This window comes from Adelges cooleyi, unplaced genomic scaffold (genome assembly GCF_023614345.1).
Source record: "Adelges cooleyi isolate 19-005CV unplaced genomic scaffold, UGA_ACOO_1.1 ACOO_flye_CR_arks_rails_tigmint_CR_PRNA_307, whole genome shotgun sequence".
NCBI classification, from domain to species: domain Eukaryota; kingdom Metazoa; phylum Arthropoda; class Insecta; order Hemiptera; family Adelgidae; genus Adelges; species Adelges cooleyi.
The window spans coordinates 233,727-247,068 of NW_026095978.1; the positions used below are offsets into that span (position 1 = coordinate 233,727).

General features: G+C 32.6%; 2 protein-coding genes across 2 annotated transcripts in view; one reads left to right on the forward strand and one right to left on the reverse strand.

The window, feature by feature from the left end:
* The window catches only part of LOC126839796 (synaptotagmin-7), a 107,737-nt gene extending 100,533 nt beyond the window's left edge, over positions 1-7,204 (forward strand). Inside the window, exons 7-8 of the mRNA XM_050575206.1 lie at positions 4,589-4,801; positions 6,993-7,204. Coding sequence (XP_050431163.1) covers positions 4,589-4,801; positions 6,993-7,096 — 317 coding nt within the window. The 3' untranslated portion in view covers positions 7,097-7,204. The remainder of the gene's footprint in view (positions 1-4,588; positions 4,802-6,992) is intronic.
* Positions 7,205-9,050: 1,846 nt separating this feature from the next.
* The window catches only part of LOC126839795 (uncharacterized), a 40,466-nt gene continuing 36,174 nt past the window's right edge, over positions 9,051-13,342 (reverse strand). Inside the window, exons 13-15 of the mRNA XM_050575205.1 lie at positions 11,776-11,883; positions 10,656-10,808; positions 9,051-9,467 (exon numbers count right to left, since the gene is read on the reverse strand). Of these exons, the coding sequence (XP_050431162.1) occupies positions 9,431-9,467; positions 10,656-10,808; positions 11,776-11,883 (298 nt within the window). The 3' untranslated portion in view covers positions 9,051-9,430. The remainder of the gene's footprint in view (positions 9,468-10,655; positions 10,809-11,775; positions 11,884-13,342) is intronic.

The window sequence follows — 13,342 nt, forward strand, 5'->3', positions numbered from 1 at the left end:
AATTTGTTCGTCGAACGCCTTTGACGCGAATACCGACCACGATAATATTATGGTAAAAAGAATAAATATGTTATTTATGTGTGTATTGTGTACAAACAACACCAAAGGTATTCGACCAAACGGTGTTTATAAAAAGGGCGAACGCGGTTTTAAGAACTTCTGGTTGATGTGGTGGTGGTTTTGCGGCTTGTGTCTCTGACACAAATGCCTCGGTTTTGGGGGAAGAGTAAGAAAAAAAAATAAATAACAATAATTAACAAGCAGAACGAATATTGCCGCAAACGACTCGCAGTCCATTTAAAGTAACAAAACGTGAATAATTTAAAAAAAAAAACCTACTTATCGTTTATACGATTACTTTATAACTATTTAATCGTGGATATTGTGTATGGATCTCTTATCACTCATATTTTGTATCTTATCACATTATCACTTATCTCTACGTGATAGTGTAACGCGAAAATGGTGACATGACAATGACGACATGAAATTTCTCAGCCCAATAACATATCTATGTCAAAAAATCCATTGATAACATGCAAAAATGTCAATATATTTTGTAGAGGGCCGTTGCACAATCAATATTATTGTTTAATGGTAAATTGCTGTGCTACTGTTGTGAAAACCGAATGAATATCGATCTTAAATTTAAATCTTTACAATGTCATAGCAAACGAACAGATTTAAGGAAAGTTATAAAGGAAATCTTAACTTAAGCCAATCTTAAAAACTTATTCTGCGTGCAATTTCCCCGAATTAAGATTATTAATTATCGCCATGTGCCAAATGTCTATGTTTCGCCAGAACCTTACTGAAATAGGTCCAAATAAGAAATGACCTTTGGCGAACAAAATGTGTGCGTGTTAAGGCTGGAAGCGTACCATCGCAAAAAGTTACAAATAAAGTTTGTGTGTAGTTTTTGTGTTGCTCGCCTATTACCAGCTGAAGACGAGCCCACAGTGGATTTTCAGGTTTAATCAACCAGAGAGAGGGCTTGACTAACACCATATCGTTGTGGCCGTATGGAAGCTTATTTTACCAGTGCATATTTTTTTATTAAAAAATATACAAAGAATCCACCGCGGCCCGTCAATTTCCAAATCGTCTTATGCGCGTGTACTCGGGTCTGGTCGATTTTTTATCAAGCGTTTTTTTTCTCTCGCCCAAGACGTGCGGTTTATTCAATATCACATTATAGAATACACACGGGAAGAAACTTAATAAAATGCTACATTAACAATACATGAATGTACCACACAAAAGCCGGGCCAAAAAAAGGCTGTTAAACGTCGGCTGTCACCTCTCTCATAATAGGCCAAAACTACCCAATGCATTTACCTGTGCTTGTCTGATCGGATAATGTATAATTTATCAACGTCTGCGCTGGAACTTATAAATCTAAAATTTCACCATCAAACCGCCTATCAGTTTATTTGAAATCTCCTTGGCTAATTTGTTATTACTGCGATTTTTTTTTTATCAACTGCTATCTACAGCCAACATGGTTGAAAATTTACCGCACTACGCTCTCCCTTGGGAGTGATTAAGCTTGCATTATATCCATTTAAATCATGTGGCAAATATCAGAGATAATGTTGCGGCCGTGTGGTTTTGTTTTATGTCAAAATAGGACCACGTATTAGTTTCCTAAGGAAATGTAAATTATAAGAACAATTGTTTGTTCTGGTCGATTTTTTTAGTTTTTAATTAGTTATGAGGTCATGGTCTGGTGATTTCCCTTCTTTGAGTTCATTTATTAAAAAATTGACTTCGCTTGGTGAGGTATGTTTTGCATGTAGGGACATTGGGAGAGGACAATTAATGAAAAAAATTAACTTTTTCTAAGTGTTCAGGGTTGGGATATATGTCAATATGTAGTTTGAAAATGTTGGAAAAATGTACTCCGAAAGATTAGAAGCTGTTGTTTTAATATGTTAAGTAAGTTTTTGGTAGTTTCCAGAGTGAGCAATATCTTGAGTTTGAGGATTTTTCTACCTATGTTTTTGATTTAAGGGGAAATATTTAGATTAGTAGGGTTTTGCAAAATTTCAGAAAGTTCTTTCCGCTTTACTGGACCTTGTGATAAAGAAGGATGTATAGGATAAGGGGTCTGACATTCATTTAACTTTACGAGGACACGAGTGTGGCCCGAGCTAATGTCATTTAAGTTATTATTGGAGAATTTAATATATTTCTAGTTAGTGTTGAAAGAATAGAAATCTAACATATCAGGGCCGGATGTATGAAAATAATTGTCTTTAGTTTGCTAACTTTTCGAACCCTGTGCAACAGGACCGTCTAGATCCGAAAAAGATCAATCCAAATAACAATTTCACTAACGTATGCGAGTCAAGTAGACGGGCGATCATCCGTACTAATCCGTTGTCAGACAACGGTTGTTACAAGCAAGTTGTATAATATAGCTGTTGTGCGAGTGACGAGCCAGTAAACATATTATTATTAGTATTCTCTGTTTCTTATGGTTGGCATACGTAACAGGTATTATTGTCATTGTAATTTGTTCGACACTGACATGCCGAAGCAGCCGAGCGGTTTAGGTATACAGGTAGAAGGTATTTGGTGTATAAAAAAGACAAAAAAAAAAAACAGCTACACCCAGATGATGCCGGGGATTTATCATTATATTTTGATGATCTACAAATAATAATATGAGATCTGACTACTGCTAGCTAGACAGGAATAAAAGCTTATTGCCAATAAAACCAATGATTGAAAACCCACTCGAAGCGAGTACATATATTATGCTGTATCACCGACAGGCGGATCCATAATCTTTTTTTTTTATAAATAACGTTTCCAACAGACAATAACCATTGATCCGAGAGTTGTTGTATAAAATAACATTTCTTATTTTTTTTTTCTTTTTTTTTTACCAATAATAAGCAGCTCGGTTGCCTGTGTATGACAAAAACAAACTGTACATTAATAATGTATTATTATTACTATATTATTATGCGGTACATAAAACAGATTTATGAACGTCTCATAATTCACAACAGCACACTCCGTGTGTTTCCAGTTTGCTCGAGCAGACCTTTTTTTTTTTTTATTTAATTTTTTCCTTTTAATCTTAAAAGCTCAACCAACTCGGTACTTACTCGGCAACAAGAAGTAAATTTAAATTATTTAACGCACGAGAAAAGTATAATACGCTTAAATACACTACATGTATAACTGGGAAATAGTCAAACAATTACTGTTATAATTTTTTAATTTTTTTTTTTAATGTAGCTCTTATAAATTATACAGGAACTGATGTGAAACAACGCAAACAAATCTTAATAATTCATTCTGGATGTATCGTGCAAACGTTATAAATATTTTTAATCTTAATGTTTCTTTGCCCAAGGCATAAAATATATATATAATAATATACTTCAACGAAAAATCTCGACAAAAATAATATAATTTCGAAAAAACAAGAACTCGGGTAACATTTTACTTTCCCAAAAATGTATGTCCAAAAAAGTTTTTTAATGTGTACTTAACACTGCTAAATTGCGTACAAACTGTATTGTTTGCAATACAGCCAAAAATAAAGTGAATTAAAATTAAATTAAATAGCAATAATACATTTTCCTATCTTATTATTATAATATAATAATTGTAAAAATATTTATAACACAATTGTTTCGTTTTATGTTATTCGGGGTGGAATGTTATGGCCAATAGGATCTTCTGAAATTTGTGCTAAGTGTTTCTTTTTGTCAGTGTGAAATTCTTGTTTTATTACAAACAAAAAGGGTGTTAAGCCACCAGCAAGCTGGGATGCCGTATGTTTATTTTATATTTTATAAGTAGCTTACATAAGAACCATAGAGTTATAATATTTCAGTAAATTTTTACTAAGAAGTTATAATAGAGTGCTTAATTTCAAAAAATCGTATCTTAGATAAAAGCTGATGAAATCGCTTTAAAATAAAACGCTTTGATGGGGAATCAAATTATTTGAGTACACAAATCATTGCAAAGACTATCGTTAATAAAGTTTCATTTTGGCAAATATACAGTCTGTTTAGTCACCTTAAATAAAATTGTTCCCGTCCCACCGTGGTGTAATTTTTTATAGTTCTTAAAAAAAAAATCGTTCCACGTTAATGGGGCACATAAAGGATAAACAAAAGATTATCTCGAGTAAAAAATAAAATGTGTAATCTAATTGTGTTACATTGCGTTTGTGACCATTCTACTATGATCATCCTCTGTAGTACTTGGTCTATTTGTTCAACATCTTTAGTTATGCAAAACAGGCACTACTGCACTACAGACCATGCGATTTTTGAAAACTATTAAAAAATACAATAACTGTGTAAAAAGCGGCTGAAATACATATTTAAATTTGTTTATGGATGTTAACGCATCCTATCCAGCGTCGGATAGTTACACAACTATAGTCCAACTATCATCTTCTTCTTCTTCAGCTTAACGGTCTTCGAAGGACCCGAGCTGCTAATAGTCCAGCTATACATTTTTATTATCATAAAACCGATACTGACCTAATCAGTGCCGTCGATGGAAAACTACACAGTAATAATAATAATAATATATTTGTGTGTGTACTGTTTAGACCCGTACGTTAAGGTTTGGTTGCACATTGGCGACAAGAAAGTGGAGAAGCGCAAGAGCATTGTGTACAAGTGCAACTTGAACCCGGTGTTCGATGAGAAATTCGAGTACACACTGCCGGTGGAGCAACTCAGGGAGGCGGCTTTGGAAGTGATGGTCATGGATTTCGACAACATTGGACGTAACGAGCTCATTGGCAAAATCACGATATCATGTAAGTCGTTTTGTATACACTAAGATTAGATTATGTGACCTTGAGTCGGGAAAACTTTAATAGCAAATAAAATTTCAAAAAAAATTGGGTACATTTACACAGAGTGGTTGTATTCGAGTTGACCGACTGACAACAGTCTGACTGACAGGCAAACCACTTGCAGGTCTGCTTGATAAATTGCTAATAAATTTATATACTACAATTTTATACATTTTTCCAAATTGAGGCCAGTACAAGCTGAATTAATGTCGACCTTCAATGAATAATCCAGTAATGTGGGGCTCACGGAGGCCGCATAAAAATCCCATTTATTTTGATTGTTTAAATTATTATATAATGATCGGAGTAAAGCTACTGGAAAAAAAAACAATAAAATTGAACCCTCCTTCGGGGATGATATGCATAGATCTACAGATATACCTGTAGTCTTAATTCGACATTAAATATTAACTGTAACGGCACAGCCGAGCTTTTGTTTCCCACCATTGTTTCATTTAATTAATTAAAAATGTTAATCAGTTAAAAGTTTTCAATGAATTCGGGTGTAAAAGAAATAGAGTGAAGTGCATCGAAACATAAACATGAATGTTTATCATTATTACTGTTTTTAATTGCTATTACTAACGTAATAAGTAGCGAACCAATTGATGAAGATTAAAAATTCAAACGACAATAGTAAAATTCACTTTTATACTACACATATATCGAATTAAAAATAGTTTAGTCCCATTTAGGAGAACGAAGTCACTAATAATTCAACGTATAAGGGATGAAGTTAAAAATTTTCACAGTATTGAAAAATAAAACAAAATATGAACCATAACGAGTAAGAAAAAGAAAAAGGTTAATTTTTGTGGAACACAGCGCTCCATTAAACATAAAACACTCTATTTCTCTGAAAATAATTACATTTTAATAGATTTTCCAATTCGAAAGACAGTTTAGTTAACTGTTATCTTACAACAGTTAAACCGTAATGAATCCCTCTGTATTTTATGATTTAAATCAATTGTTTATTGTATATTTGATTTTAATAAGCACTTGTAAAAACTTAATGGATTGCCCTGTACAACGATCGTCCCTATAGCAGCTATAACTAGGTTCATGCTACTCGGGACTTAGCTTCTCTAAGTTGCAGTTAAAAAAAAAACAAATGTTTTTTTCGTTCCTATCCATAAAATTAAAGAAAGTCGTTCCTACTTATACCAAAGTAGAAAACAAACTATTATAACATTCGTTCCAAGAAAAAAAAAAGCGATTAGCTGATTTTCTACTCCTATTGGTGATGCCTCTTATCGCTATTCTCTTATAGCAGGGTAACTTCTCACCCCTAAAGTAGACCCCTTTTCTGGCTACATTTAATTATGTCGGGTTCGACCGACGATAGATGATGGCTTTGCCCGGGTGACGTATTAAGTCAGTAGACTAACTTTTTTTCACTTGATTCGAATACTTCCTTACTTAGAGCCACGGCGTTTCGCACGAGTCGATTAACATCACAGTCTTCTTAATCTTTTATACGCCCATCAACGTTCTGACAAAGTTGGCTTCTCAAACAATTGGAATACGATAAGCACCTCCCTCTACATCTCCCCGGGGACTTTGCATACGACTGTGAGACTATAATAATATATAATTAAACATTATACGGCTGAGGGGACCCTTTAAATTGCCCCGTCTGCCAGTTACAAAACTTCACATTATTTGTGAACATGGGTTGCCGGTGCTTAATTTAATTTCTGTCGAACGTTGTTCCACCGAAACGGACTACTCTTAATTAAGACAGCATATGGCCATCCACTAAGCCACCGTTGGTCGACCATATTAGATTGATGTGCAAATAAAAAAAAAAGAAAACAAAATTACAGCCCGACAAGTTCTTTTAATCAGCGTTATCGAATCAGGCCGCACACCGAGATTTTTCAGAGCAATGGAAAATGTACTTGACAATCTGATTAGACGACCATCATGGATGGTACGGGAAAAAAAGGTTTTTTTTTGGACATAGGTATGACACGATTGTGCTGGCATTTGGTGGCTTCTGACCTTTGAAAAGATAAAATAACAGTCAATACATAATATATTATAAATGGTCTATGTTTTATTGTGTACATCAAATTTAACAATTATAAATATATTAATCCGACGGATGTGTTTGTATGTGTGTGTGTGTGTTTTTTTTTTTTGATAGCCAACAAAAACGCCACAGGACAGTTGGAAGCTCAACACTGGAAAGACATGTTGAGCAAACCGAAGCAGAACGTCGAATACTGGCACCGGTTGAAACCAGAATAATTTTGCTCGTGGTTTTTAAAAAAAAAAATTCATTTAAAAAAAAAAAATATATATATACACACAGAAAAAACCTAAAACATTAACTACATTATTATTAAAACTATATATCGGAACAAAAAAAAAATATAATCTATATTATTAATAATTATAACGATATTTTTTGCATTTGATAAAAATATCATTGCGAATTTATCTTAATTTTAATTGTTAAGCAAAAATTATATTCAATTTTATGTATAATTAAGAATTTAAAAAAAATATATATATAAACTTAAGAAAAATTTCTTTTTTGACGTTACATCGATGATTACAATATATATATACAGGGTGTTCCAGCATGAAAGGTAAGTAATAGGTGATTAGACATTTGGGGGACCCCCAAATAAGCCTCCCGTTTTCATTTTTTCGATAAGTCAAAAATTAAAGATTTCGACAGTTAATTAAATAAATAATGAGTTTAAAAAAAAAAAATTATTCCTTGTTATTCAGTGCAAAAAACTCACCTTAAAAGAGGGGTCAAATCATTTTCAGTCTTTTTCAGCCCCTAACTCTTCTCTTACCACTTATCTTATCTTTTTTTTTGTTGCCTCTAGTCTCTAATCATTTATCTCTTATCACTAATATCTTATTATTTATTTCTTATCTCTTGTTTCTAGTTATTTATCTTTAATCTTTTACCATTTAGCACCTATCTCTTATCATTTATCACTAATCTATCATAATTTATCTCTTACCAATTATATCTTTTCTTTTATCTCTTATTAATTAAGCCTTAGCATTTATCTTTTATCACTTATCGTTTATTTCTGGTCTCTAATCATTTTCCTCTTTTCATTTTTTGAGTTAGGGGCCGAAAGGGACTGAAAATGATGTGACCCCTCTTTTAAGGTTAGCTTTTTGCACTGAATAACATGGAATAATTTTTTGTTTTTTCAGGTCATTATTTTTTTACTTAACTGTCGAAACCTTCAAAAAAATAAAAACGGGGGGCTTATTTGGGGGTATCCCAGATGTCCAATCACCTATTACTTACCTTTCATGCTGGAACACTCTGTATATATATATATATAAATAAAATAATAAAGATTAATTATAAATATAATTTATACCCGTTATCGATAGGTTAGTCAATATTGTATAATTATCGCGTAACAGTATAAAATATAGTTTTAAGTCTCATAAGCGTACGTATGTGTTAATATTGAATTATGTGTTTAAGTGGCAAGGGAAAAAGGCAAGAAGGTTGACCAAAACAACATACAAGGTGTATAAATAATATTAATATTATAATATATTATATGTTAGCGTTGTTGAATTGTTACAATATAATATTTTAATAATATAATATTATTGTTAATATATATGTTTATGATTATGATGATATTGTTTAAACGAGAGCTGGGTTTGTTGGTCGAAGCACCAACTATCTGTAGACTAGACCTGTGCAATGATAGGTACCTAACAATGATAATACCTGTGTATCCGGTAAGTATGACCGAGAGTAGTTTGTTTATGATATATATTTACTATATTATTATAGTACCTAGCATAATAATTACTACAGTATTTATTAATTTAACTACATTTTCGATGTATATTAAAATAATTATATTACAAGATTATTACAATACTATAGCTTTGATTAGTTTTGTTTGTAAACGATTTCTGTTAACCATGCACAATTTTAAATTAAAAAAAAAAAAATGTTTTATTAACATTATCGTTTTGTTTTTGACTCACAGTCTTCTTATATACACAAATACACACAAGTATTGCTTAATATTATTATTATACTTCTTTTTTTTTTTTTTGTAAGCACTACGCCTGTCTCTATAAAGATAGTATAATATTATTTGCCTCGACGGATACAAATAATAATATGATATAGAAAAGAATATACAGCACACTCTTATGTATTATTATACAATAAGTTATTTGTTTATTAGTACAAGATATACATAATATATTATACTCTCTCTCTATATATATATATAAATATATTATTTAAATATGTTTTTAATTATTATTCACACACGCTTGAAGCACTAGTATTTAATTATATTTAACTAATATTATTGTTACTATTGATATTATTATTAGCATAAGTATATAATTATTTACACTAGGCGAATGTTTGCTTTTTCAATTTATCATGTTCTTTTGTAGTCTCCCAACATCCTATTCCTGGCCGGTAAGTCTCGCCGTCGTCATATCCACTTGGAGCTTGCATAACCCTTTTATCATGCTCACATAATATTATTATGTTTTCTTCATTCGTAATGTACATTTAGTTGTGTGTATTATTTAACCCTAAAACGTGCTGGATCCGTATCGTTACGACGATATTGACGGCAATACCGTAAGATTATTCCTGAAAACAAGAAAAATAAATTAATAATACCTTAAAGATGACACAAATGATAAAACCAATCGATTGTGGAACAAAAACAACATGTTTAGCGTTGTTGACAACTAACAAACCTGCTCATAGATTGTTGTTTGAAACCTGGAAAGAATTTGGTCCAATTCATGTGGATTAGATAGGCAATGATAAATACATCTAATAATAGAGCTACTAGGGACGATTGGTTGATAGGCGATGACCGATCGAATCCCCTGATAAGATATGGTGCGTTAAAAAGGTTAGGTCAGGTTAAGAGATCAGATTTATATAAGCGGAAGAATGAAAGCCGACTTGAGAGGATCATCACTTGTTTAGATTATATTTGCTGTTAAAGAAGGGTACTGCCCGATAGGTTGCCTGAAGGATTTCATGATAAGTTAAGGTTTATTGATATTGAAAAAATCAACTAGCGTGGAGAAATATAAAGATGGGAAATTAAGAAAAGAAGAGTTCAGGCAATATTTATTTTATTAAGTCCATAAAATAAAGCCCAATCTACCAGATTTTTACAAAAAAAAAAGCTAATAATAATTTATTGTGAAGAGTCAATGTCAGCTATCGGGTTGTTCATATCCTAACAGTTAATCGTTACTTTATTATAAATTAATAATATTCTTTTTTCGTTTTATACTCATTCAAATGGAAGCTGTAGCTAGTCGTTTTGACTAATTGAAACAGTTTTTCCACCAAAAAATAAGGTAAGTAAGTCGAAGAAGGAATCAAGAAAAACAACATCGAAAGATCTTTATACTTTAGAACTGATCGAGTTCATCTAAGACACTCGAGTTTTAAGGCATGACAATGTAGTGGCCATGACCTGAGGCGGTCGTTGAAAGCATTGATATGTTTTTGTTTTTTTTATTTCTTACTTAATGTTGAATTCTTTAACATGGATGTGTATGGCCACACAAAAGAAAAAAATCCAATCAAATAAGTTTTTACCCTTTTTCTTAAAACATTATTGTTTTTTTAAAGATACTGTTGTCATTGATATCTCATCACCAAGATTTGTATTGAACGGTATTTTTGTGTTATCTAGACAGACTGACTTTAGTCCTATCGTTTGCTTCAATGTTTTTCGTTGTAATGAAGAAGGCGCTTAGCTTGGGTTTTTTTTATATACTTGACTCCACCGTGTTTTGATTGTATACTTACAGGTCTATGTTTTGAATTTTCGAATTCGTACACGGGTTGGGCACTCTGACGTGACATTCCTTGTGACACTTGATCAAACAGTCCCGGCATTCGTACCCTTGTTTGCCGATTCGCCTGGGAAAATATTTTGCGCACACCAGACAAGCGAGTCGACTGAGTTCGTGAAAAATAAATAATCAAACGAGTGAATTAATAATAATGAAGCAACAGCTACAGGCTAAAGCAAGAGGGACCAAAAGTTACTCAGAACTTTGTTTCGATTCACCGACCCTCCCCAACCCCCTCCCCAAAAAAAACCAATGGAATATTTAAAATTCAATATTTTTATATTATTACAGATTATAAAAAACCAGACGGTGCACTCTTGGAATTGCTTAAAATGTTAACGAATCAAAGCACTCCTCAACTCAGAGTAACCATACAGATAGAAATACAATTATTTATGACAAATCAGAGTGTCAGAACTGCGCATCACTGAAATTATTGACTGCTATCATCAATAATTATAAATCTTTTTTGATAACATATTATATTTTCATTTTTAGAATGTGGGCAAACTTAATTGTGGAGGGTTTCAGTGCACCATCTGGTCTTATGTAATCTGTGTTATTATTCTATTTGTTTTGCTCTTTCGCTTATTCCGTCTTCTGGAAAATCAATTAGACGGACATACCACTAAACTATCGAACCATCGAACTATCGAACTATCGAACTTCAACCATCGAAGCTGCTGTTTTTTAATGACATTGAAATGGAGTTTTATATATACTACCCTCCCTCTCAATTAAAACCGTTAGTCCATCCGGCCTAATGTTGGCCCGAACGCTTTTGTATGATAATATTATTGTAATATTCATTAACGTTGTTCCTAACATATCCTACACGGTGGGAGTGCACCATGTGGAAAGCACAATTTGCAAGCGGTGTTCATAGCAGGTGCACATAACGATGGTTGTGTAGTTATATCGAGTGTTACAATATTCAAATAAAGTTTTGCCCGTTTAAATCATAAAACCGTGTAAAAATAGACGTTATATGGAACGTGAACGTCGTTTTTTTTTAAAATTATTTTTATATTCAAAACCAACAGGAATGATTACCAGGTACCTGAATGACCTACCTGGACAAGTGTTTGGCGACAAAGGTATGTTCGTTGTAGATGTGGAGCTTCACGCCGGCCCTCTTCCATTTCCTCTTGGTGGCCAACGTAAACGGTACCAAATAATATCTGTAAACAAATAAAATAATATATATATATATTATACATATTATGTATATAAGAGCCGTAACGCTTGTGTTCATAGATCAATATTCACTGAGCTTCACAACACCTGGTGATTGATAAGTCGAATGCACAGAAAAATTTGAATTTTAGGCTAATCGTTGAAGAAAAATTATATATTTTCATTCCTCACGGTTCGCGCTTAATGTTGGCCGAATAAGATGGCTTGATTAGGTAAAACTGAATTTTTATTTAAATATGTTTGGCAAAGTAAGTTACCCTAGCACTCCTCTCCACTCCTATAAATAAATCCTGTACGATTTTTAATGTGGTTATGGTTGATCAACTTATGCAAAAAAATAGCTTGATAGTGTACTGATTTAGAAAAAAAAACAAAATTGAGTTTCACTTAACAATATGTGAAATGAACTAATGAAGCAAAAACATAAAAAATATTCAAACGTTTTTGATAAACGGATAGGAGAATGCTTATCATCGTGAAAAATGAGGCTCGACTAAGTGTCCTTTTTAAATTTGGGTGTTTAAAAACGGATATATAATATTATGTATCAGATCCAGACTTATGGAGGGTCACGATGAATACTTATATTATCATAATAATGTAGTATATAAATACAAATATACTCGAATGATGCCCGACTGTGTACTGTGCGAAGGGGAGAAACCTTTTTCAAGTATAATACATTTTGTCATATTGCGGATTTATTACAGGTAGGCTATTATATTATGCTTGGCTTTACCGAGTACCTACTTAAAGTGGAAAAATTAGAAAATGGCACCACCGTTCGAGGAAAAAACGCCTCCGTAAAGTTTTCAAGTCATTAGCTTTAAAAACTAAAAAAAACACACACACACACTTTTACGGCTATTTCCCACGTTATTAATGGACGGCACGCACGAGACGGCGGTACAGGTACAAAAAAAAATAATAATATATTATGTGTGCCCATTGCCGGATCACCTGCGTTTGGTTCTATGAAGAAGAAAAAACTGACTAAACAAACAACGCCTTCGGTTCGGTTTCTTTTTGTTTTGCTCGTAAAATGATAGAAGAAAAACGACTCCGCCGAGATTAGCCAGTACAATTTATATCTATGTAGAAATATAGTAGTGGTCAAAACGCTAAAGGATACCCAAAAGGGCTCGAAGAAAACAGTCTAATACGACTTAAACGGTGCAGCAAAGGGCTTGGACATTAAACGTCCAGTTTAATGACCAATCGACTGTTTTGATCACTCCGCTAGATTACATCTTGTTTGCTTAATTTGTGTTTTCAGAAAAATGCAATCAGTCGATTTCACCAGCATTTGTTAAGTAATTAACTTATTGTTAATTAAATTCAACAATTATTAGTTAGTGAAAACGACGGTTAAGTTAATCAGTCGAAATAAGCTTGTTAAAAAGTTTACTAATTGAGATTTCGATATAAAATTGTAATATTATC